At 44.0% G+C, this 26,772-nt stretch overlaps 3 protein-coding genes across 3 annotated transcripts; 1 reads left to right on the plus strand and 2 right to left on the minus strand.

Moving 5' to 3' along the window:
* Positions 1 to 2,199: 2,199 nt before the first annotated feature.
* On the minus strand, positions 2,200 to 12,466 carry LOC125761592 (uncharacterized). The gene is made up of 4 exons (XM_049422844.1): positions 12,317 to 12,466; positions 3,663 to 3,776; positions 3,175 to 3,575; positions 2,200 to 3,062 (listed from the first exon to the last, which is right to left on the minus strand). Exons 2-4 carry the CDS (start codon positions 3,760 to 3,762, stop codon positions 2,904 to 2,906), a joined length of 660 nt encoding a protein of 219 aa, XP_049278801.1. The 5' UTR covers positions 3,763 to 3,776; positions 12,317 to 12,466; the 3' UTR covers positions 2,200 to 2,903.
* Positions 12,467 to 22,298: 9,832 nt separating this feature from the next.
* LOC125766647 (putative gustatory receptor 28b) lies at positions 22,299 to 24,314 on the plus strand. Its single transcript, XM_049432873.1, has 2 exons — positions 22,299 to 23,785; positions 23,845 to 24,314. Exons 1-2 carry the CDS (start codon positions 22,568 to 22,570, stop codon positions 23,956 to 23,958), a joined length of 1,332 nt encoding a protein of 443 aa, XP_049288830.1. The 5' UTR covers positions 22,299 to 22,567; the 3' UTR covers positions 23,959 to 24,314.
* A 57-nt stretch (positions 24,315 to 24,371) lies between these two features.
* LOC125766661 (U2 small nuclear ribonucleoprotein auxiliary factor 35 kDa subunit-related protein 2) lies at positions 24,372 to 26,495 on the minus strand. Its single transcript, XM_049432889.1, has 6 exons — positions 26,395 to 26,495; positions 25,731 to 26,307; positions 25,432 to 25,670; positions 25,266 to 25,369; positions 24,948 to 25,104; positions 24,372 to 24,875 (listed from the first exon to the last, which is right to left on the minus strand). The coding sequence occupies exons 1-6, from the start codon at positions 26,421 to 26,423 to the stop codon at positions 24,395 to 24,397; spliced, it is 1,587 nt and encodes a 528-aa protein (XP_049288846.1). The 5' UTR covers positions 26,424 to 26,495; the 3' UTR covers positions 24,372 to 24,394.
* Positions 26,496 to 26,772: the final 277 nt, after the last annotated feature.

Genomic DNA, 26,772 nt, shown 5'->3' on the forward strand with positions numbered 1-26,772 from the left:
TGATCATGAACAGTTAATAATCCCCGTGCCCGGAGGATGCATAATATGAGAGCACGAAATTCTTAACCGGCATGAGATATTAAGTACGATCAAAAGATATTAAGCAACACGAACCATACACAGAGCATATTGCAGAAGTAGTTAAAGTGGTGGCGAAAGTTACGCATGGCTTAGCGACGAAATAACCTACATTTGAATCTTTTGTGACGGGAAGGAATTGGAAGGTATCCGAAGGATAGTAACATGCTCTATTTCGGTCTGGAATGCCTTGATATCTTCAAGATCACTCCGACGATCGACATCGCTTCCATAGAATTTCTTCCGTTTTATGTTAACTCAAAACTCTCAATGCTTCTGTGGAATTCAAAACGTCCCTGTTTACCAGATTTGCAAAAGTGTGTTTGTTCGAAATGATTTCATCAGGCCATCAGTTATCTCCTACGTACATCAGATCATTCGAATTGGTCGAATGAACTCTCAAATATTTGAAGATTAGCCTATAAGGCCAGTCTATGAATATTTCAGTTGATAGCCTGCCAACTACGTGCCCTCTAGATGAAAATCAAACCTCAAGTACTTAGTAGCTGAATGAATGCATAAAAGAGTTAAAATAACAAACTAATATTATATGTAACTTTTACCAAAAATTGGCAGCTTCATTGTAAAACGTGGACACCACAGCCAAATATTAAACATGTGTGATCATGTCGAAGCTGCGCATCACAACTGACGGGTGACTCATCCGATCATGCACAGAATTCCCTTAGAGAATGAGGGGTCACCACGCTAGCAACGAATAACGATATAACGTGGAGCCGTCACCTTAGTAGCAGTACATGATGACACTAGCTACGGAACGGGAAGACAACCCTCAGGACCGGATGAAGGAACCATGGGAACGTCACCAAAGCAGCACCACCATGGTGTTTTTTATCGAATTTCTGCGCCATTTATAACGGTTGGCAGGCATCAGGATGTTGTTAATTCGACGCAGTCACCTCTGTATAAACTTGCTCGCACATGTAAGTTGATGAACAAAAATGAAGCGCGGACACTCCAGGAAGACACACCTCGAGCACTGTGACTCTCTCGACTCCTTCGAAATAACCCTTTATGAAGCCGTTTTTTGTGAACAACTGCTTTCTATTCTCTTGTTGTTTTAAAACTACACCTGTTACTTCAGCATGAGGCCGTACGATGAGGTCGTGCACTGCACATCCGATGCACTAACGAACGGAAGAAGAATTAATGACTTGACGGTTGGCTTCTTGGAATACCGCAAATTAAATAGCAACTATTTCTGAAATCACCAATGTGTTGCGCCTATGGGTAGGCAATACGTAATGCACTTATTTTAAATAATATTAAAAAAAATATAGTATCAAAATAAGTTCTAAATGTTTGTGTAGGATTTGGAGTACATTTGAAATAAATGTAAATAGTCTTAATGTCTCCGTACAAGAAGTTAGTGTATACGAAATTATCCGAACGATAGTAATTTGAGCTTCGAACAAAAGTAATTGTTTTTTGCATGAAATTTTTTGTTTTTTTTTCAAACGAAAAACGTGTTTTTGCAAGGTATTATTTACATGGAAGCAGGTTCACTATTTTCTTGGGACATCTAGGCTCGTAAACAGTTTGGCCTGGGACAGAAATAACACTGAAAGGAAGGGTCTATCTAGCGACGTGAATGAGTAGAAATTAGAAAAGATGACAAGAGTTGTCATATTTTTCTGCAGCTTGCATTTGCACGGCCAATTCAATATCCATAAAGTTATAAATATATGACTAGCTTATGGTTGAATAGAGAAATGTTATATGAAAATGAGCAAAGCAAGGTTCTAGTAGTGATGAATGTGATTGCTAAAAACCATAAATATTGTGTATAGTACCAGGTGCGATCGTCTCAAGAGGAATGAAGAATGTGCTGCCAAAACGTATAACTCACTCTCTTTGTTGCTAAGAGTGTTCATTTTTTAACTTGTTGATAAGTTGGATGGTTTCGACTCACTCATCTAGCAAAGTTTTCAACCTTTCAGGTTAATGAAGGACGATGGAAGTAAACAAAATAGTATTTTACAAAATTGCGATTGATCGAAGTTGGTTCTCAAGCATTAAACCCTGCATTTCTCAGGTCGAATGTATTAGTTTGCCACAATGGGTATGCCCTGAATCCACTCTCTAATCTAGGCCAACATATTACAACAGTATTTTCGTACTTTTTATTCTCGGTCCAATGAAAACAAAAACTTACAAATTTAAAAACAACGTTTCATTTAACTTTTTCGTGTTGTTTAACATTTTCAAACTTTCGAAATGTGTACTGAGTGCTGATCTAAATCGAATCTGTTCCTTCGAATACAACTTTTGCGTATTTGCCTTCATGCTCTCTTTAATGCGTCTCCTTTCACTTGGCGATCTGAACGATAGTCTAAAAACCAGTTGATGACTTTCTTATAGTACAATAAATAGAAATTAAACAGAGTTAATACAAAACAGATCTACATTTTAAAAAACACACACACGCACCCAAACAAAACCCATCTCGGCCAGCTGCCATCGACGGCGGCCCTGTCCATATCGGAGGGTTTGTTGTTTTGTTGCGCTTTAGTAGCTTTCTCATTACTCGGTTGCTGGGACTTTGCGTTTACTGGCAGTCCATTGATCGAAACGAAACCAATCAACTGATTCCTGCTGTTTTGGTGGAATTAGTAGTGGGTGGGACTCAACATTGAGCGGTATAAAAATGCAGTAACATTCTTCACTACACTGCACTAGCGTATGATCGTATGTCTGTTCGGGTCACTGCCTGGTTGCCGTGAGTCGTATTATGAGTGTGTTGTTGACACTGCAAATGCACAATCACACAGATTGTGCTCTACAGCGAGACGGATCAGCCGAGTTTACAGACGGATGCCCGGGTTACGGGAACGTACAAAGTTCAACAGCTCGTCCGAATCTTCGCACACGAATGGCTTCAGATGGTGGCAGGCAACGTCGTGCCACTTTAATCCATCATTGTAGAAGTTGTTCAGGATTGAAAGGCAAGATTCGTCGTTACCCTGTACAGGGGAGAGAGAGAGAGAGAGGGAGAGAGATAGTGCATAAGTAAAAGAAGCATTAATCCAGGTCGCTTTCGTCAGACGAATGGACGAGCTCTAATGATTGTCTTACCTGAGCCGCTTCACGATTGTCCGGTTGCTGTTGGCCGTATCCTCCGGTGTAGCTCCAGTCACCGGTGTTGCGCTGGGTGGTCGGTCCAATCTTGACGCCCGATCCGGACCAGAACCAGCCGTTCTCGTTCGGTGGCTGCAGGTCGGGGCGGTCACATCCGGCAAAGTTACACTTGCGTCCGGAGGTCCAGATATACCGAACGTTGCCACGGGCGATGCGCTGCTTGATGAACTCGTTCTCCTGCGGTGTTTCCATCGAGACGGCATCCATACAGTGTCGTCGGCAGATGTTTCGTGCGTCCAGCCAGTCAACCTCCAAGCTGCGCGTCGGCGCGTGTTCCCAGCTGAAGAAGTAAGAGTGCGCTACTCCTCGGGCGTCACGGTACGTCGCATGCCGTACACCTGTTCGGATAGGTAACACACACGGTTAGGATTGGATTGGACTGTGGATGGAAGTAGAGGCAACGCTTCGCAGCAACAGATACGTACGGTTTGCACAGCTACGAGGATCTGGTAGGGCTAGACGGCGCTGAGCCAGCACAACGGTGGCTCCGATGGCCAACAGTGCCAATGTCCGCAAGACAGACATGTTGATGATGGATGCTGCAATCAATGATAGAAAAGATAGAAAGTTTTCCCCCTTCGTTAGTATTTATCGAACACGGACTCTGGTGTAGATTGTGTGACAATAAAAACCCACAATGAAGTTTACGAACTCGTTACCGCTCGAAAAAAAAAATCCCAGAACTCCCAGCTTCCAAAACGCACAGATGCAAAAACGATCGATTCCCAGACCTCGATCGCTTCACAACGATGAAGGCCGTTGGTAGTGTGGTATTGTTTGGCCGAGGTGCACTTGTTAGTGTCTGCCGACCAAACCCATTTCCTTCATGGAAGATGAATCTCGGACAAAATGTACAGCACGGGAGAAGGAGTAGCGGCAGGTGGAGATGGACCTCTCCCGATGTAAAGCCCTGTCGATGGTTTCATTCCACACCCATTCGAAACCGTTGTGTTACAATGTTTGATTGTTGTTTGTGATTTTTATGTTTACCAGATGAAATTGATTGCAAACCCAGCGGACTGTGGCCACCGTGTGGACAACAGTGGATGATGATCGTTTATGATTGGTTCGTGTTTTGCACTACCATTCAAATGCACTCCTTCATACCTGGGAATCTGTAGAATGCGCTGGAAGATTCCCCGGATTAGAAAATGTTTGGCCAAAGATAAATTCAACGATTGAGCAAACATTTCACGATTTTCTATGATTTTGACGGTACCCTCGTCAAACAAACGTACAGCTCGAAGTGAACAAACAAAAACCCCGTCTTCTTCCTTGGTTTGTTTTCAAGTACGCCCGAGTTCCGGCATGCTATTTGAATAATCGTTCGACGATGCTCACAAAACACTACCTTCTTTCCGTGCCGGAAGGTAATGCCGTAATTTAGGCAAACAGCCCAGTGTCATTGCCTCAATTATGACTAATTGCAAACCCCTAACTAACTCGTCAGATCGTGCCCCACGGGTCGAGTACGAGGAGTCGCAATCAAACAAACATTTGCCCACCGGAATTATACCCTATACAAAGCTCCACCGGTGAAGGTCTCGTTGTTAGAGCAATGTGGCCAATCCGTTCGAACCATTCTTAATCTGCGAACACACAATCAAGTCTTCGTCGAAAACGTGGCATCCAAGGCTGTGATGGCTCGGCGAAGTGGTTGTATTCATTCCCATGCCGGGTATGACTCGCGTGACTAATCAAAACATTAAATCGATCAGTTGATTTTGTGCGATCGAGAGGGTGAAAAAAGGACCCGAAGATGTCCCTTGTGTGATGGTTCGTTACGTTGCGCAACTGACTTATCGCGCGCACCATAGCACCAGACAGCGATCGTGTGGCTCGCCTGTTTTGTTGCATCTCGTGTAGGTTCATGAATGTTTTACGATTACCTCTTCATTCTTTACAGCAAATGGGGACCGACGATTTTACGATGCCTCTCCTCCGGACCATAATGTCCGGCATGAGCTCACAATCCCACCGGTCGAGGATGATGCTGCTTTCCAGTACACTTCACACCCCGGAGTAGCTGTCGATAATGCAACCGTGTTTCGTAAAGAGCTTGTCAGCAGTGCTAAAAACCGCTTGCCCCTGCCCTTTTCCGATTAGAAGCTGCACGCTGTGGACACCGAGACGGTGACGCAATCGATCGCTGAAGATGGAAGCTTCTGCTTCAGCCGACAGGCCTAGTTTAGCACCCAGCATCTAGCACCATCTGTTGGTGGTGCATCGTGATCGACACAGTGCGACGCGTGATGCAATTCCACGGTGTCCGAGAGGGGTTCAAGTACGGAAAGAATGGTGCATGCAAAATTGGTGACAAACAGCCGGCATTCGTCTTGCGACGACAACGAGATACGGCCGCACAACCTCGAGCTGTTTTGTCGTTCGAAACTTTCTCTCGCGTGTAACGATAGTGCCCGCATGTCACTGTGTTGGCAAGAATGAGGCCGTATGATCGGGGTGAAAAGACGGTCCTGTTGCGGAAGCAGAAGAAAGGCTTGCACACGACGTTCGCACTTGCTGTCGAGGTGTCGTCGTGTAACACGACACAAGACAGACCACTCGAGCATTCAATGCGTTGGGCCAATTGGTGGCCCTTTTTCCGAAAAAAGTTACGATGGACCCCCGAACAAATTACGACAGTGTATGAGTACGCTGTTTGAATATGAATGAGCATTCAATGCATTAATGGAAGGGGTTAGCTTTACTTGCTCGAACAAAAAAACACATAATTCATGTCCCAATTCGAATGGAGAAGATTATCCTAAACGCTTAGCAAGAAGGATTTAAGTGCCAGTAGCACTTCAGTTCATTAATCAATCTTCCATCCCACCTAAGGGATAACACACCTTTCGTTCGCCCACCGACGACAGTTGCTGCATTCAAGCAAATCACTTTCGTCTCGTAGCGAAACTTCCCAAATGGCGGCATCACGGGAAAAAAGTAAAAGTTTAAAGTTTTCCCCCACACTGGCTTGTTTTTTTAAGTTTATTTTCTTTTGCTTCACATCAAAGACAGGTTTGCGCGCTTTCCCGCTGTGCGATCTACAGTCAACAGATGCACCAAATCTCGTCGGAATGCGATTGATCGCAATGGAAGTGCATTGCGAAAAACGGGGTTTCCGAATGTGAACGAAGCTCATTGAAACTCGCTTTTACGGCGATGCATGTAAGCAGCCCTCGTGGGCCACCCTTTAAAGTGGCCGCACTTTTGCTTCAAAAAACCGGTCCAACGTGAAACGTTTTTTTTTGTTTGTTTGTTTGCGATGTGAAGCTTGCAAGTTCACTACCCGGACACACAGGTAATACGGTTGGCAATTGTTTGATTTTTCCCTGTCCCCCCCGCATTTGCCCTTTTTCCGGATAAAGATGACGCGCCATTGCATCCGGTGGCGTCAGTGTGTGTGTGTGTGGTGGAAAGCCGGTTGGCTAACGGTCTTCGGCTGGATTCCTGGACGGCGCGCTCAAGCCGTCAACAAGACAAAGGTTCGTTGACACTCGATGCGTTGCGAACATGTCTGAGAAGGTGTCTTAAGTCCTGGCAGAACTTAACGGCATAACCCAGTCAGAACCGAGGCAAACCCTTGTTATAGGTGACTGGAGACTCGAATGGCAACGAGATGGGAACCTCAAGACCGTTCGCGGTGAGAATGAATGAATCCGTTTTCCAAAGAATAACGAATCGGACGATTTGGATCTCCGGGCGTGGAAGTAAAATGATGAATGGGTTGCGCCAACAAGCGAAACGAAAAAAAGGGTCTATTGTGTGCACTCACTTAACGGCTAATTAGCTGGCCAATTGCGCCCAGAGTCGGTGGCTGTTTGCTATTCAGATCGGGCCACTGATTTGCCATCGCGAAACACGGCGCGGCTATCGGTTGCCGGAGATCGTTGCATTACAAAATTGCATGTGCACAGGCGACTGTGTAACGCTGGGGCTTGATAAATGACTTGAGATGGCCCCCGTCGTCGTCGTCATGTGGGATGAGAATTTCCCATTTTACTACCAACCTCACCCCAGCCGGGTGGGATGGCAGGAGGGAAGGCACAATGGGAATGTTTTGGGTTATGTGTTTATTTATTTTATTACATCCACCCTCTGAGCTTACTCCACAGCTGAGGCTTAAGGCTCCCCCAAACCCGGATCCAACTAGCCCGGGAGCGAGGTGGGCGAAAATGTCCCATCGGTGCTTGCGGGAACAAAGCACACTAGCTGTAAATTCATATTCCCGCCGATAGCACCGTTTTGTGTTTGTGGTTCTGCACGCAATAGTACCTCCCAATGAAGACGAAATCGCATCGCACTTGGTGACGACGTGACACACTGCCATACTTGTGTCCGCGTGGATGACGACGGTAAGGGCTTGGTCAATTGCGATGCCGTGACGACACCGAAATGAAATGAGGGGAAAAAAGAAAATAAATCCCCGTTACGGGGGGTCCACCACCTAACAGCAACCTCATATGGTAATAGCATTGGAAAGGAAGGCGACATAAGCATGCGTGGTTTAGAAACGCGCTTAATCATCATGTGTCAACTAGCTATTTGCTAATGTCTTTCTACGTTGACCGACTCTCCTTTTTTTAATGTACAATTATCACATGATATATATGGCCCCTAGTTGGTACTTGAAAATGATGATGAACAATTCGTTATTAGTTTATCACTTTGTTTTGTTGTGTTGGGTGGTTCGATCCCCCCAAAAATGGCGATCGGTTTCTGCGCATATTGTTGTTGCATCATCTCGCTAAACAATCTCGGAACTAGAAACGACACTCAAAACGATTGATGGCCAGAGGAAAAGGCGTCATCAACTTTCTACGTTACCCAATGGTATCAATGGATCAATTGTCCGTCACTGCAACGTGAGTGTTACTCAAGCGAATGGCCGGGAAAAGCTTAACCAACTGGGCCCGCGGCATGCTTTCGTCCGGTTGGCAAACCAATTTCAATTAGCTGTGTTTGTCCACGTTTCGGTTATTTTGTTCGGGCACCCCGAACACGAAATGAGGTGTACGTACACTAGACGTTCGGCAAACATAATCGATTGACAGACAGCAAACGAAGGCAAAACAAAACCGAGAAAAAAACTTTTCGATTAAGGCTCGACGAACCTCTATTGCCCATTTCCCTTCCATTATGGGGTGGACTTTTGATGTTTTGTCCAATAGCCCCCGGCGGAGGACGTTTGATTCGTGCTGAACACCCTTTACGGTTATGATGCCATTATTTTCTCCAAACCCATATGTGCCCACAACAAGGACAGTACGCCCGCACTCTTCGGTCCCGCGCGTATGGCTGGGACACAAGCACATCTGAAAGGAACACGTTCCGGTTCCATCTCCGGCGTGCTAAGTTTCACTTTTGGAAAGGAACGCGCTCGCAAACATCCCGTCTCTTCCCCTAGTGGAATAATGGGATCTCCCCCCCCCCCCCTTCCCTCTCTTCTCCATCCCTCATCCCGCCATTCAGTTGGAATTGGATTGGCCGCGAATGTGCGCGGCCCCGTTCAAAAATAATGGCGCGCGCGCGCGCCTGATCGCCCGATCGTGTTCGGGATCTGCTTTTGTGTGATGGTGCGAGAAAAACGGGTTTCATCACTTTCTTTCTGCGCCAGTTTACCACCGGCGTGACCGAAACACTCTTGTCCCGTGATTTTCCTCCAGGGATTCGCACCCGGTACGTTCCCCACTACCGGCGGCTGTCACCATAAGGTCGTGGTTTTTCTTTCTCCTGCGCGTGACGTTTCATGTTGCGGTTTTGTTTGTTGGCTGTTTTCGGTCGTTTTGGGGGGTCGGCACGAAAATTGGCTGAACCCATGCCAGACGGAGGCTGATAGCACCTAACCGTTCATCCTTTCTCACCAACCATCCGCGTTGACGGAGTGATAGTAATAGGATGCTGATATGGGTATTGCCACGGGAGAAGCATTTCGTGAGCCACGTACCACATTTAAAAGACTGCTCGGAAAACGATTCCTTACGCATATCGGTAAGAGCAACCACGAGGCCCAACAATAACGCTTCGAAGCGACAGCGAGGCGCTGTTCGTCGCTTGATGCCGTTGCAAATCTTTTGTATCGAACATGCCGCAGCAATTCGGCCGCGAGCGACACATCCTGACCGAAGGAATGCGAAGCCGTTGGTGGCGTTGCTTGATAGTAGGAAAGATTTAAAAAAAATATCATAAACTATCACTCTCGGTGCGTATTTTCGTGCCAAGAGCCACACACACAAAAAATCAGCAGGAGATGGGAATGGTTGGTTGATGGATTCCGGTTAGCATAGGATTCACCGCGGCCTCACCTGTCCCTGATCTTGGAATCCCTTTCGTGTCCGAAGATTGTGCGATGCGCGGTTTGGCCGCTAGGACCGGAAAGTATTTTCACCCCAAAGCCAACGGTGGATCATGCACGTTGTGCGCGTTCAGGTGCCGTCCGATCGAGTTGCAGATCGCTTTCATTTTCCAAAACCAAAATGGATGGATCGCTACCAAGTGCACCAGTTGAAGGGTAGTAAAAGCGAATGATTGGCTATTGGATTGGACTCTCGTTTTCAGGGTGCGCGACATGCGCATGGGCAAGAAAGTGTTTATCGATCGTTTGCCTTTATTGGGCACCGTCCAGCGGCAAGGAGCTGTTTTGTAATCTTGCTTCTGCGATTCGCTACATGATCGTTCGTATTCAATCGAAGCTATTTGACGGGACATTCCGTCGGGAGCACTAATCAACGTAACTAGTCAACTTTTTTTTTTCATTTGAACGATCTGTTTAAAAGGCATATTGCGGTATATCCTTTCTAATATCCATTGCGATGCACTTACAATGCAAAGATGCTGTTTGATGCGATTTGGACGAGGGTTTTTGCTAACAAGTCTTACTTCTTGCTATACAAAACCCCCGCCAACACGTACCGTTCGTCTACGATGGCAATCAAATTAAATGAATTGTCGTTGCTAAACCCGTTGCTGGTTGGATCCGAAATTGACCTTTGATGGTGCACAGAAAGCATATGGTACGGCAATGCAATTGCAAGGATGTAAGTACTGTGCAAAATTACTGCATGGTGAAAGTCGTGAAATGTTACCACAGAACGACGCTTATCTAATGGCTGTGAAAGTGCTCATAATACCGAAATGATGGCCGTGGCGCTGCTCAATCCCTTCAAAAGCCCGAGCCGCTACTACCGCGCAGGGAACTTGTCACGAAAAGCATGACATTAATGTCAGCAACTCCAGTTCATGGTGTGGAGTACCCGTGCTGTGTCTGCTGCTCCCAGCAATACGCACATCCCATCATACACCCGCTATCAAATCAATCGAAATGGAAAGTGTAAAGTCTGCTTTTTTTGCTGCTGTTTGCTGTCAGGAAACAGTTATGCCTCCCGCAACAATAACACAACGGAACGGAAGGGAGTTCCGGAATGGGGCTTTAAGCCAGCCGCATAATAATCACTCCGAAACGATTGGAACGTGAATTTGTAGCGGAAATTAGCAACATTGTGGCAGCCAGCGTTCGAATCGGAATCAAAGCGCGGCGACTATCATTTGCCGTTTGTTCGGTGTGTCACTGCCGACGATAAATGGTACAGCATTGTGCGTGTTCCATCGCTCTGCACACGGTAGAAGAGTATGCAAATTGAGGCAAAAGCTTTCTATTTCGGTTTAGTTGGTTGGTTGGTCGAAGCGTTTGGCGGGTGTTATTTAATTAGGTGCCAATGTAATGATGGTGAAAAAAAAAACGGTTACATCATTGCAAATTTATGTTAATCCATATTTTCATCCATAGTATCATCTTGGATTCTTCGTTTTGGATATTATTACTGTTTGGAAGCCCATGTGCGGTTCGAATTGAATTGAAGCGTTAATCTTAGATGAAAGCTCACGCAATATAAAACATTTGGCTGCAATTTCAAGTAATTCAAATTAGACTCTTCGTGTGATTTTTTTTAATTCATCCTCCTGAATTTTCGATGTTACATTTACGAAAGCTAAAATACACTAAATGTGAAAATGAATATATGAATTTTTGTTTTACATTTGTTAATACTAAAATTAATATAAAAAATGACGAAGTAAATCAGAAACTTATTTTTTGTTACAAAAATTTTCGAACGATTTACTTGAGCCAGTATTGGTAAAATTTTGACCATGTATTAAAGTTTGTCAAGTGATTGTAACTTTGAACTCCACATTTTTTTCTGTAACTTAATTTGACTAACTTTTCAAAACTATCAATTATGTTTTTAATCGCTTTTGTATTTAAGCGGAATGGCTGTTGGATCACTGTTGGTTCTATTGCAGAAGTGTGGGTATAAAACAACATTCTCCAATAAAAAAATCGTCCGTAAGTTGCTAATACTTGAACACGTACGTCCTCGCTCAGTAAAGTTTTTCCAGATGGATTTTGAACAACTTGGGACACAAAACGTAGCTCAAATCCTCTGCCATTACGAGCAACTAAAAAAAAACACACAAACACACTTCCGAAGTAAGTAAAACATCCGTTTCCATACCAATCAATAATGGAACTATGTGCGTCATGGCCACACTTTCTTTTACGGTGCAAACGCCCTGATGAAAGTGTGTGCTCCAGATTGCGTTCTAATGTCACTGGGAAAATTCGCCGTACTATCCCTCACCCGTACACACACGCGCGTACGGAAGCGCGGGCCGAAGAGAAAATAATGTTCCATCTCGAACCAATGGCTTGATCAACAAGCCGCGGGAGAACCGAACTGGCTTTAACGTACAAGAAAACCACCAACGGGCACCATCAACAACATCAGCAACATCACAACGGCAAGTCGGTTATAACGGTTTCTTCTCCGGTCGATTTCACCGTTGGCACCCACCAACAGCCGACCAGTACGACAAGTGGTGGCCTGGCCGGGATCCCACTACAACCGTCACTGCACTGTGCACACTGTGTGCGGAAGATCACATTACTGCGGAACAGGGCCGGTGTCCTAGGTCGTTCGGTTTGCGAAAATTTGTCCACCGCATTGGCCCCGCTCGGGTTGCAGTGTATCTAGGTACGTTTTAAAACGGGATCCAATCACAGGTGTGAATGTACACTTACGTGTTTTGTTAGACTCTGCTTTGGCACTTTGAACACTCACTAGTTCACAATATGATGTTTAGAATGCGTATTACGCGTGGAAGGAATCTGGCTTTGGCTGGCACGTCGGCGAGCTTAGCATAAAACTGAACGCAAAATCGCGTCGCGACTTCGGTTTATAGCTGATCGCGGGAAGGCTACACCACTCTTGATCAGCTGCCGTACGCGTTTCTCTCGATCAACACTTCCTCGAAAGATTCTCTCGATCGTTCGGCTGGGAACTCTCTCTCTCACTCTCGGCAGCTTTAATTCTCTTCTGCACTGGAGCAGCATTTGCTGGAATGTTCGACCCGAAGCGGGTTTGGCGGGAATTTATATGACTTCGATAACTCCCGCTAAGCTTGTGGTGTTGAAGACATATGTTAATTAACTTTAGCAAAATCCATTACAGCTTGCGTTGCTTCAACGAGAACAAGCTTTTCAGCGCAATATACAGCTTAACTGCAGAATTACTGTTGTGAGTTTACAGATGGAAAACTCTCCAAACAAATAAGTTTCTCTCTCTCTCTCTCTCTCTTTCCACCTCAGAAAACGATACTCTCCTAACGATCTGCTGTGTGTCTCGGGAAAACGTGCGAGAATTTGGGTGGGGACGTGCATAAGTGATCATCACAACGGAACCACCATGCGGACATGCGAATCGCTTACCCATGATGTGAACATACAATTTTACAAGCCCCACACTATGTCTAAAGGGTATTACACCGCTGTAAGAAAGCATATCTAGACAGGCTTATGGGGCTTGCAAACTGGAAAGGCCACAGTCCACAGCATACCAGACCAGTTGCTTGACGAATTGATGTGACGCTACTGCGGTAGATAAATGCAATCGAAAATATCTATTAAACCTTCTGTGCAGGATTGACCTTATGCAGAGCATCAACCGTAGCTGGGATTCACTGCAGGTGACGCACCATCCCTTTCATACCTTCCCTTCGCATGATCCTTTGAGGCATGTTGATGCCTTCAGAAAGACAGCCTCAGCTAGGTATGCGGAAAGCGAAAGTGCGCATTTTTGCACGCAATCAGTCGAAACAACCGAAAACGCCACCGGGCACAGAATGATCCCTCTGTAGTTCCAGATGATCGGTCACAAGCAATAGCTCCCCAGACACCCGACCGTTTTCATCACATAAGCGGACGGAGTGACTTCTGCCTTTCTGCCCAGCCGATAATGCAGTGCGCTCATGAATATTCATACGCGCTAGTTAGGATCATGTAAAAAAACACCACAAAAATCATTTTGCAGTTTTTACCCATTTTTCTCGATGGACTCATTTGCTGTTGTTGCTGTTGAAGAGTTACCCATTTTCTGCACCGGGTCTCCGTTTGCGAGGACTTACGCTTTGAGCTCACCGGTCATGGATACATCCCATAGGTCGAGTAGGTGCTAAAATGCATCTTCAAAGGCATATTAGATAATCAGCTTTTGTGTGTTGAAGAAATTGATCAAACGAATGATGGACGTAGCAAAAATCTTTCGCATGCGCTTGCATTGTGTAACATGCAATATCGAGTGTTGAAAGCTTTTGCTTGTTTTGCTTGGACTTCCAAAGAAAAATTCAATAAAGTATATTGAAAAGACAAATATTTTAGCAAATTTTTGCCTGTCTTCTTGACACATGTTTGCTTGCTTCATTTGAACCCCACAGCAGACAATGGTAGTATAGACTTCATTGCATTAATTAGCTCTACTTCAATCGTTGCTGAAACTACGCGCTGTTCGTCCATGTTCCGTAAACCACTTCCTAACGGCTTATGTCCGGAATGGACTGTTCATGATTCGTTTGGATTCGCATGGTCTGTTAACGATATCCGCTTATATTCGCGTTTTTTTCTTTCCTTCCACTCTCACTGCGTTGACTAGTGGTAAAGTGGTGTGAGAGCCGTGGCTTAGTCAACAGCACCAACCGATATACCGATATTTTCCTTTTCCGATAAATTATGCTTTATTGTGGTTCGCCGTTGGGGCATAAAATATGCACCAAAGCTAATAAAACCATCCATTGCATCTAATCGTTTGGACAGTTTAGCGAAAGCGAATAGCAAAATAAACAGCAGTTCATGATAAGCGTTTGATTGTTAACAACCCTAGCTGGAATGAGAAAAACATTTAAGCATTATGTGTGTCAACCTCGCTAATAGCCAAAGATATTATGAAACTGTTGATTTTACGGATGTAGATTTCCTCTCTCATCAAACAATTTGCACTACGTAATTTTGTGTCTTTTTTTTGCACCGAAAGCAAAGGAAATGGAGGAAGTTGACAATCGGCACATCCTACCGAACAACAAAAAAATTGTAATGTCTGTCAGCCAAAAATTTCAACAGCGATTGATGCTTGAAAGTACAATCCCAAACCATGTAATAGAAAAAAAATCTCTCGTTACGAACGGTGTGACAGCATTTTGGGACCACTTTGGTCCGCTGCTGCTAAACGCCCGTTTTTGGGAATTTTTAGCAATCATTGTGTTTTACTCCCACCTTATATGAGGCATAACCCAGTAAGACCTGGCATGCCAGTGTCTCACAGCATCAAACTTGACATCATCCAACAATATTTAACCAGCTGCAGCTTCTTCCCATCAAAACAATGTGGCTTTTTTTGGACTTTTTTTTTTGCTTCATCGCTTTGCGTGTTGCTTACGCTTTACGCGGTTGCATAAAGCTCGTTTAATAATTGCTCGTTGTCGCAGCACCAAGATTCCGCACCGTTTCATCTGGACCAAGATAAACAACCGATTCTTCACGGTGGCAGTGACAAGCGTACGAGCTGGAAGCTGTGACCGGATCGTCACGATCCCTCAACGTTCAAGTGCGTTAAATAATGCTCACTGAACATCATCATTCCGACACATCCCATGACGAGGAGATAACTGTTGAATGTACCATTCTTCAGCGGTGCGAAGAATGTGGCCTCCTTCGGATTGAAGGGCCGTCGTAGGGATTCGGTACTCGGGCAACGGGGACACGACTCACACATCGACCACGCACTCCAATGCCCAACGTGCCATGATGCAACACAACAACAGTGCCTGATGTGACCCTTGAGGGAGCTAATCTCACGTCCCATGGGGTCAGAATTGATATTATCCATTTTCGGAGATTACATACCAGTGCGCAAAGAGTTTGTTCGGGTTGGGGTGTTTTTTTCTTACTACCCTCCCAGATGCGATCATATACAGCGATCAAGGCAAGCAAAGTGCTCGATAAGTCAACCCAGCGGGAGCAAACGGCTTGTGCTGGAGTGCTTTGAAGTGTGGAAAATTGCGTCATCCCCATCACCATATCATGGACCGATGGCACTTCTAACGCGCCTCCTATGCTATTGGGAAAATGGCATCAACTGTCTTCCGCATCGGATAAACCCCGTGCCCATCCTGAGTGGGGATCATGGGCCGGCTCGTCCCGCAACGTCGTTTTTTTATTGTTACTATTTTCGTCCACTTTCCACACCGTCAGCCCCACGCCACTTTCTTTTTCTTATAGCCGATGGCCTTTGTCACCTCGGCCTACGGCGAAGATGGCGGGAATTTTGCCGGTTGCGACCCAAATCGCGTAGGTCTTTTTCCGCCCATTTCGTTGAGTGGGAAGAGAAACGGCGCAGTATTAAAAGGGAATGGTAGGGCCAATGTGGTCGAAGCGGTGATGCCGCTTACGCCGAAATTCGATGCCCATGTCGTTGCGTAACCACTTTCGTTTATATAGCCACCGGCACAATCAACGCCGGTGCCACCGGCAGGAGGTATGCTTCCGATCTGGGGTCAAACACGATTCGCGGGATCGATGTCGGGAGAGCGTGTGAACCGAGCGATCTTACGCCGGGTGTAGTTCCTCGATGTTCGAATGCATCATCGAATGCATCGGACGGATCGAAATTCCTTCGCATTAATATGTGGGTCAGTGCTACCGATCCTAAACGATGCTGAGCGGGTGAGCTAGTCTAGTTCTACGCAGTTGGCGATTGCAAGGGTATCGAGCAATGAGTTTCCGCATGGCCACAAGTGAAGGGATGCTGTGATGACACGCCGTCACCAATCAGTGGCCCATTTGAATAACACAAAACACTACGTTGATTAAACCAAAATATGCCTTTGCCGCTGGTAAGCGCGCTGCAATCTGCCAGGGAAACGATGAAGGAATCATAATTATGGCACTTCATTACTACCTGCAGCATCCAACCTCCAACTGGTTGCAGAAAACAAAACTGGCAAACTGTTAGTACTACCGATGGCAATATATTGAGCAATGCCATCAGTTGCAAACCGAAACGAGGTATGGAAGGATGCATCGTAGAACCGCTTCACGTACAGCAACAACCAACATAGTACAGCACCGGTGGTATGGAGTCATTTATCATCGCGCTCCGGAGCGCAAACACACACGAGACACACCAAGTTCGGGCTCGTAACATCTCGCACGGCTAGAGCCATGATGAGACCTCCAAGAGCTGACGGAAAACAACTTTCCATTTTGTCTTAGCGCATCTTTTATTCTGTATGCCGCCAGCGACCGAACATTAAAATTCGCTAAGCTTTGCGATAAAGCCAGGTGAACATGGGCTTGCATGATTGGTGTTGTTCTCTGCCACGTAACGTAACGATTGAACACCGAAAAGTACAAATTTCAATTACATGTCCCGATGTGCCATTAATTTAGATTGATTTTGCTCATCATATGCCAACACAATTTCGAGGGAAAAACAATACATTCATTCATTAAGAATGTAATAAGTTTCATCCTTTATGTAAACAACATGTGCATGTGCTTTTCAGCTTTGATCTTTAAATATCATGTTAATACTCTGCACATTTTAGTTGAAAATGAAAACACAAAAATTGATTGAGCAAATTTACAAAAAAAGAATAAAGGCAAACATCGATCACTGAAAAAATATTTACACCGATGGCAATTGTAATACACTGGCCTTTGTACCTCGGGCATGAACTAAGTGTATCTGCGTAGTTCTTATCATGGTGGATATTGAATATTTGAATTTATGATAAAACGGTGGATGTTTAAAGTTGAAAGACGATTTTCTTAATCATATAGACGTTTGTCTAGATTGATCTGAAATAGTCCTCAAATTACCTTGAGCATCATGAAAATTCATATCTAATGAAAATCAATCTTTATTGCATTTTGAAAACGGAGAAAGTTTTGTTTAAAATATTCATGGTATTTTAACGCAATGTGAACGGCCCAGTGGTGTACGTGGTGGAAGTTCAATTTTCACAGAAAATAAAAAAAATCAACAATTCTTCCACATTTTCCAATAAATGGTACTATAAAATAGGACGCAGTCTCTTGGAAAGCATATTTCAGGTTTTATGCACTACTATTCTATCCTTTCTATTTTAATTTAAATTTAAATTTCATTTATCCATCCTTTCTAGGCGTTTATTTACTCTCTCTCTCTCTATCTCTCTCTGTTTTTCTCTTTCTCTCTCTCTCTCTTTTTGGCTTAACCACTTATTCTACCTCGTAGCCGGATAGTCCGTCCTTCCTACTAGTTCATTTACTAAAGACTACATATAGTCCTTTCTTTAAAAAAGCATCGCTTACATTTATTCAAAGGTGTTTCTTGCGAAATTTCGTATAAAATGGCATTAATAATAATTATTAATAGACCTCGTAGACGTAATAGACCTCGTAGACGTAATAGACCTCTCTACCAAACAAATATTAACATCTGCAGCAAAACATCTTCATGATAGCGAACCAAGAGGTCGATATAGCTATTTCCAGACTGGATTATTAGTAATAGAATTACAACATGTGTACAAATGCTTCCAATAAACCAACACTTGAATAATTTGACAAATGTTGTTAAAACAGTGTTAAGACTTGTTAAAGAATGGGATTTAAAAATTTGCTTATTCGATTTATAATTCATCACTTGTTCGACATCACTGTCTGGGAAACCTTTACAAGTACACCATTTTGTCGAGGTTTAACCACCTGTAAGCTTGTTGTCTAACTGTTATCCAACAAATCATACCGATTAGCTTCTTCTTGCGATCGGTACCACACATTCTAGGATGTGTTTGCGAAGTATGATTACGTGGAAACCATGGTTTGCGTGTAATAATCGAACGATTTGTTTTTCCTTTCACCTCCGCACCAACTTTCCAATCGATCGATTGGAACTCACGCCACAGCTGAAATTGAGCACGGATCTGATGCTCCAGTATTGTGGGCCCGCGCCGTTAGGTACGAAACGTCTTGATAGCTATGCTACGCTCTATGGTACGTACGTAATTTTAATGGCTACCCTCGAGTACCTCAATCCAGTAGCACCTTTGCGAACGATCGCGATGCTCTGGTTTGTAATGAGCAGATTAACGTTACGACACACTTGTGCACTTACTCACCACTTCCACCACTAAATAGCGTCACCTACGAAAATCCATCGTCCGCGAAAAAGGGTTATGGGCTGGGAACTATTACATAAATCGCGGAGAGACTAAAAGAAGCTGCTTACTTTCGATTAAACGGTTCACAGGCATTGTTCCCATAAAAACCGATTGTTTTGTCTTTGTTGTCCCTCCCCAAGGACGCGAATGGGTGACGAACAATCAATAAAATATCAATTATTCCAAGAGATCAAAGATTCATCACAACCTGTAGCTGTACACAAACAGTGCGGTCTTTTTTGAGCTCTGCGATCATTGTTCACAAAATTGCATCTACCGCACAGAGACCTTTCGTGGATGAAAATCTTAATTCGCATGAAACTACAATTAGCATGTTTCTGCTATTAGTAGTATCACCATCGTTATGTTTGCTTAAATAATAAAGAATGTTATTGTTTTAATGGAAAGATTTGGTGGTTAGCTCACCGTTCAATAGTTCTTGGCTTCTTGAGGTGTCAGTTAAGACATTTGTCAGAAGCTTATGTTGAAGATTTCTCACGACCACCACCCCATGATATAGGACATACCGGTGAGATCTGGCCAATGAATAGTACGTTTGTGGAAGTAGTAAGACTGCTTTTGGGCCGATTTTCTTATTCGATACGGTTCACAAGCCGAACAATCAACACAAAACTGTGGCTAACACACCTCATCGTGCAACATGATTTTTTGTGTGCAAAATGATTGTTTGTTCAAGGGTGTAATGCAATTATTTTTATTTATTTGTTCACGCCGTAGAACCTGCCAGCGGGGATGTTGTCTACGGAATGTTGATAAATGAGGTGAGATATGAAGATTATATGCAGTACATTCTTTAACCGGTGGGTGGTTATTAACAATTAAGTACTAGCGAACAGTTTGTGAAACCGTCGTGCTGTGTCTTTTCGTGGACTAGGATGGATAGCAAGCGCTTTATGCAAAATGTTACCAAACAGATCAGTTGGGGACGACAAATATAATTGATAGCCACACACGTTCACTGCTACCTTGAGCGATAAAGCACACTGATGATCAGTCAAACGTCTGTGTTACCAAAACGAAACTCTCGCTTCTATCGCTGTTGCTAACGCTAAAGTCAAATGTCCAAAAAAAACCAGCATATACGCGCTACTGCCACAACGGCCGAACCAGTCAGGATCAACGAACATGAAAATGAAAGTCATTCTCGTCCACGGTGCACGTGGATGGATGAACTTGCGCGCAAGTGTTCCTCTCTAAAAGCGCATCCACGCAGCATTGGGGAGTGAGTGAAGTTCAAGTTGAAACGTCTGAGCGGAAGGCAACGCTTGTCATACAGCATGATGCAGTGTGCACTGATATAACCGGTTCCGGTTACGTGCCACAGCACCGTCCAAATATTAGCCAGCTGAATTAGCCAGAAGACGGACATGTGGTGACCATCGGAATATTGTTGAAGGAGACAACTCTTACTTTTACCTCTTTCCATCGTCTCTTGCAAATCGTCACAATCACGTGACATTTTTTGAGTTACTCGAAGATGCTTCAAGAGGATTTCTAGAAGAAAAACTGATGTGTGTCAAGAAGGGTCGTTGGTTAAAATTTACAAAAAAAAACTTAGATAGACATAGATACTATGACTCTCCACGGTGTTTTGTAGAAGCTGTTTGAGAAACCATTTCCCTTCCGGATTGGATTTAAGTTGTTTTCGTCCTTCCTCAATTGGTTTCCTTAAATGGAAGCTTTCAACAAGCGATAAGAACGCGACCAACACTTTATGCATCAACACACGACCTAATGAGTACCCCGGGCGCTAGACTTAGATTGAATTATTTTTTGTTTTAACTTCAAGTACCGCATTAATGGGGTGTCAAAATAAGATGGTACGGATGGTTCAAGGACAGTTTCGGCGTGACTGAAGTGGTTCACGGTCGGCCGCTCGCTATGATCTCGATCGTTCACCAAAACCATTCCCTGAGCCAATGCGCTCGTTGCTCCCTTGAATGGATGAGCCTTACAGCAACCATTCGAACCGCCGTCACCGCCAGCCTTTGGTTCGGCATCGCACGATCGTGGAGTGATCGGTGAGCGGATGCTGACTCTGGATCCTTCCTTCCGTCAATGACAACCGCAGCAAATGGACCATCTGCCTTCAACGGTGAGATGACCCGCGGCAGATGAACGCGGATTCCCCCGGCAAATCGTCCAATCGCTGAATCTTTAATACTTCGTCCATTCATTATAACAAGGTCGCGCTACCGAGCGGCTTAATGTTTGCCTACACACACACACACACACACACACACACACACTTCCCCATCCTTTCGTCTTGGGTTTACCCTTGCGTACCGAGAGTTTATGGTACGTACAGTAGAATTTGATGAATTTTTGGGCATCAGCCATTGTTTTTATCGCATTGCCGTTCACCCGACGGTTTGTCCTTCCGGTGCGGCCATGATATCGGAATGGCAAGAAAACGCAAACGAAATGGCAAATTGCAGCGTTATCAAATGGGTTTTAAGGAAGACGCTTGGTGCCATAAAACGGAAACACCGCAACTTCAAATCAAGACAATTCCAAAAGAACAGAAAAGATCTAAATTGAAGATCAGTAAAATGGTTTCCTTTGAAGTTGAGTCTTGTTGTTGTTCCTTCTCTGATCTCAGATCTCTGATCAGATCTGATGTGTTCCTTGTAGACACAAACAATCTCTAGAACAATAAAGTTTAATTTCCTATCGCCTTCTGTCTTCTCTGAGTTGTGCAGTATTCAATATAATATTTGAATCACTAGTCCAATTGAGTCAATTGCCGATAGTCCAGCAACTGAGTGAAGCAATAACTATATCCAGGAAGACGAGTATGATCCGGCACGGAAGAAGGTTGAGACCGACCTGTGTGTCGAAGCTTGAAACCACTTCAAATTAATTACTTAAATTCACTACTCAAAACCATAATTAAAACAAACATTATTTTTTCTTTTTTAAATGAGTACGTTGCAAACGTTTTAGCTTTGCTGAGCGACTAAAATTGGCTGAAGGTTAATTTTCAATAACTCCTGTCCACAATCCTCACAGTACCTTTTCACTAAGCATCAACGTTAGTGTAATTTCACAAATAAGATGTTATCGATACGACGATCCGTTTCACACTGCCATTTCTCAACTGTTGAATCATCCAACGATTCGTCTAAAGATAGTATCGCTGTTTATCCGGCCAATGTTTACATGTCGCTTCGGAGTTATAAAGCAAAATTCAAACACAACTTTATGTGCGGCAACCACGGCACACCCACGGAATGGCTGTCAGCGAGTGTCCTTCCGAGCGATAGGATCGGTCGTCACCTTTATTACAATCGTTTCCGCAAATGGCTCTCGGATGACGGTACACCCAGCCGAACAGTGGAAAGCACATTACGCCAAGCCCCAGCTATGCGATACAATAAAAACAGGGGAAAGCAAATCAACCCCCATGTACAGAAAGGCACCAAACTGTATCGTGTGCCCGTTGGGAAAATGAAACGGAAAGTTCGCCTCGTGATGTTTTGTGAGAAAATTGGCCGTATGGGTATAGTGGCCGAATCAGGTATCAGCGTTCTGTTTTCTCTAGACCTCAAATGCACACATGCCAAATCGATGTTTAACGATGCAAATGATATTCTTGTTGAGACTGATAGCCGTCACTCATCACGACTTTTTCCGAAGGGTAAAATGAAACTGCCTGTGGAAGCTAACGGCGAGGGTCATCAAACGAAATGAGTTCAAACTAAGGCCTCGTGCGATGCCGTAAACGTTTTAGTTTGTCAACCGATACGGACCGCGATACATCTTGACATACGGGATGCGGAAGTGCTTGCGAACTTTTCTCAATCCAAAGGACTTTTATGCCGCCCAACGGCCAGTGCTGCGGGTCTCCTTCTTAGTGGGTATGACACCGTTTACAGTTGTAAAAGGACCTACGGAGTTGATGATGTTACGCTGCACCCCATTCGGGTACATCAACTCCAGCGTGCACGTGGTCCTGTTCTGCAGCTGCTACGTAAATGCGCTGCTGAATGGGGAAACCATAACGCGGTTTTTCTTCCGCACCGACATCAGTACCTTGGGAGATGTGTTGCAGTTTACCATCGGTATCACTGCACTTTTCATGACCTTCTTCTGCAGCATTTTCCAGCGGAACAAGCTGATCAAATCGTTCCACGCACTCGCCAGTATCGATCGACGCTTTAAGGAAATTGGCATGGAAACGAACTACAAAAGCACGTTGCACTACAATCTGTTGGTAATGTGCACCAAAGTGATTATCACCACGCTCTATCTTGTCGTGTGCCTGACCGTGTTTATCTCATCCAACACGTATCCGAGCGTGACCACATGGATGGCATTTTTGCTGCCCTATTTTATGATGTCGATGGTGATCGTGCTGTTCCTGTGTTTCGTCAACCAAACCAAACATCGGTTTCATCTGCTGAACAAGGTACTGAAACACCTCAAACAAGCGGCATTGGAAAAGAGAATCTCGCCACAACGACGACCCAGCTATTGGCATGCGATCAAAATCCAGCGTCCACTTGGTATCGCGTCCGTGTACTCCAACAACGACAAATCTATGCCAGATGTTGTGGCTACTGTGGCTGAAATACAGGATGCATTGTGCGAAGCGTGTAGCTGCGCTGAGGACTATTTTACGATACAAATGCTAACCATCGTAACGATCGTGTTTGTAATCATCGTTTTCAATTCGTATTATGTGCTGGATGCGCTGCTCGGATCTACTTCGCGCGACACACCATTTTCCAAGGGACAGTTTGCGATGTTTTTCCTCTGCCAGGCTATGGTGTACGGATTCGGAGTGTTCAACATCGTGTACGGAAGTAGCTCGCTGGTGCAAGAGAATGACAACATTGGTTCCAACGTTCACAAGCTGCTGAACGCCGCTGCCGGAGCGGACAGTGAGCTCGCGGGAAAATTGATGCAGCTATCCTTGCAAATGTTACATCGCAAAGTTCGCTTTTCCGCTTGCGGACTGTTTAGCTTGGACTTTACGCTGCTTTTTACGGTACGTTTCGAGTCACACATCATCATCGTATTAGGTCTTAAAACTTCCTTTTCTTGTAGCTGGTGGGTGCAGCGACTACATATTTGGTCATTTTGATCCAGTACGAGCTGAGCATGGACGAGAGTAGACATGAAACTATCGCAAGAGCTTTTCTGGGCAATGAAACGTGGTAATGCTCGTGCTATTTTGATCTTTTATCTTGATCCGTGTTATAATATATGGTATTTCTAACACACGCAAAAAAGCTAAGAATTCACTAAAAGGCACATATCATGAGCATACCCTGTAGACACTTCAAGTGCCAATTGCGGACGATTTACAGCGACGTTAATGACTGCGTTTAAGCGGGATGGCATACATTTACATTTTAAATGTAAACTAGCTACACAGTTCTATTGCCACTTATATCTTTTGTTGTTAAATATAGACGTATTCAAAATAAAAACGAAACTTATCAAAATATTTTCTGGCACCACATTCGTATATAACAACATGTTGAATCAAATAAAATTACTCACTTTTGCCGGTACATACGTTGTTCTCCTTTTTACAGTGATCGTTCCCATTGAAAATGACACACTTTAAGGTCAGTGTGGAATATGTGTTATCCTAGTCCTTTGATGTTTTATTTTTTTTATGGGTTCTCTTTCGCGAAGGACTGTAGTCATCCGAACGTCGTTGGGAGCTTTGTCGATAACGTTCGTGTGTTTTGTCTTCTGTATATCTATGCCTAGAGGTATGCTCTTTCAATTGTTTATCCTTTAAACTATGCTTTCGACTACGACTTCGACTACGACTACGAGTTCGACTTGGATTACGACTCTCAGCTCGACTTCGACTACGACTCTGAGTTCGGCTTCTACTGTGTTTGGGCGTACTACTGCGCCTACGACTTTTACTACTTTGTTGTCGTTTTGAACTGCGGCTTGAAGATTGGTGAGCGGATTTCTTGCTTTTTCTTTCGCCATCATGCTGATTCCTAGTTTCATGGTCCGATTGCTCACCCTCCATCTCTGGTGATTCGGACCACCGCCATTGGGCGGCTTTCCGCGAAGATTGTCCACCATTGGATGTTATTTCATCCCAAGACCTTGAAATGAATCAATAAGTCCTTTTTTGTTAATTTGAGTTCTATAATAAATGCAGAGCGAATAAACATTACTTTTCAACTAGCGGCGTTGCCAGGTGTACAACTTCTTCCCTCCGCATTGATCGGCTCTCCTGGAAATGGTTGTACACGTAATGTTGATCCGGATTCTTGAAAAGGTGCAGAAAATTACATCCAGCTCCTTTTTGGCATCGTTTCAGCTCGAAAAGTCCTGCAATTTTGATTCGACAGTGTTTCACATTACAAGATGCAACAGTTCAACATGCTATCCATTATGTGTATGGGTTAAGGATAAAAAAGAATCAATAATTTGCGAATGCTCTATGCTGAGTACTGATTTTAAAAAGGATACACTTTTTTCGCGTCATTTACCACACACCGCTGCTGGCCACACGATTGGACTCCTGAACTCCACGTGAAGTTGTTTTTTGGCGTAAAACCTTCCATTCATTCGCAAATATGCGGCAGCTGCATTCCTGTTGAAATGTTTTGCATAGCGTTTAAACTATTTGCGCTTCAAATACATCGATTTTCTTACCTCAATAATTCATACTCTACATACACGCTACCTCTTAAGTGTGTTCCAGAATTTCTACAGACAAGTATGTGTTGGATTTTGCCAAATACTTCAAACTCCACGATTATGTCACGGAAAAAATCGTTAAAACAATTCTTCAACTCATCTTCATCAAACTCAAGACGAACGTCTTGACCGTATTCCGCATGTACTTTCTGTTCTAGGGCTGGATGACTGAAGAAGTTTGGAATCAAGATGAGCTAAAAACAACCGATTTAATTAGGGTTTTTTTAACAATTCACGTTGCTTGAAATACTCACCTTACTCACACCGGGCGTGGGATGATTTCCAATACATCTGTAACCATGTCGACATGCACCTGTTTTCAGGAAGAATTTACAGTCCTCCGCATCGATCCGTGTGTTGTGTATGCTTTGCAGTTCATTCAGATATTCATCAACACCGGTTGCAGCAAATTCTTGCAATTTCACTTGCCGCTCGTACAGCATTCGACGTAAGAGTTCTTGTTGCCTCAAACGTTCTGCTTTAGCTTTCTTAACTTTACCTTCACGTTCCTCGAATTCTTTCCGTATCTTTTCCTTTTTTTCTTGTTCTTCAAGTTCTTTAGCGTCCTGTTTCCTGCGCAATGCCTCAAATTTAAGCTGAGCTTTGTGTTCCTCTTCTAACCAAATTGCATTTTTAAGAGCACTTTCTAGTGCCTCTCGGTTTGCTGCAATTTGTTCCTGGCGCTCCTTCTCAACAAGATACGATTGGTACTGTGGACAAGCCAATTTTAGTTCTTCGTCCTCAGCTTCTAGCCGTTCCTGGGCTTGTGCAGCCTTTTGACGTATTGTTTTACGTCGCCTTTTCTTGAACAGTTTTCTCCATTCGCGATGTCTGAAATTATGGTTGACAGCGAATGTATAAAATATTGTTTTATTGCAAAGCTCTAGCCAGTTGCTTGACGATACGCTAAATACGAACCTCATTTTTCCTCCCGCCAAAGAGTTCATGTAGCACAGCAATATTATTGTTTTGTTATCGTTAAGTTTGCTGCTTGCGTTTGACAGTTCCCAGCTGACGGTATCGTTAAAAATCTACGAGCTCGAAAGTCTGCTCGAGATCTATTCAAATGTGCTCGAAGTGAACGTTATTTCGTTGAGTTAATAAATTTGTAGAAGTGCAAAACGCAGTGTTTTAGTTGATCAGTTTTTGCGCTAGAACAATATTTGTTAACATTTCGTGTATCAAAATCTCAGAATTCCACTTCTTGAATTATTTTAAACACATGTCTTATACAAGATGATGATAAAACAATATACTTATTTTGTTGAAAAATATGTTGACAAAATTTTGTTTTAT

Source organism: Anopheles funestus, chromosome 2RL, assembly GCF_943734845.2.
Source record: "Anopheles funestus chromosome 2RL, idAnoFuneDA-416_04, whole genome shotgun sequence".
NCBI lineage: Eukaryota > Metazoa > Arthropoda > Insecta > Diptera > Culicidae > Anopheles > Anopheles funestus.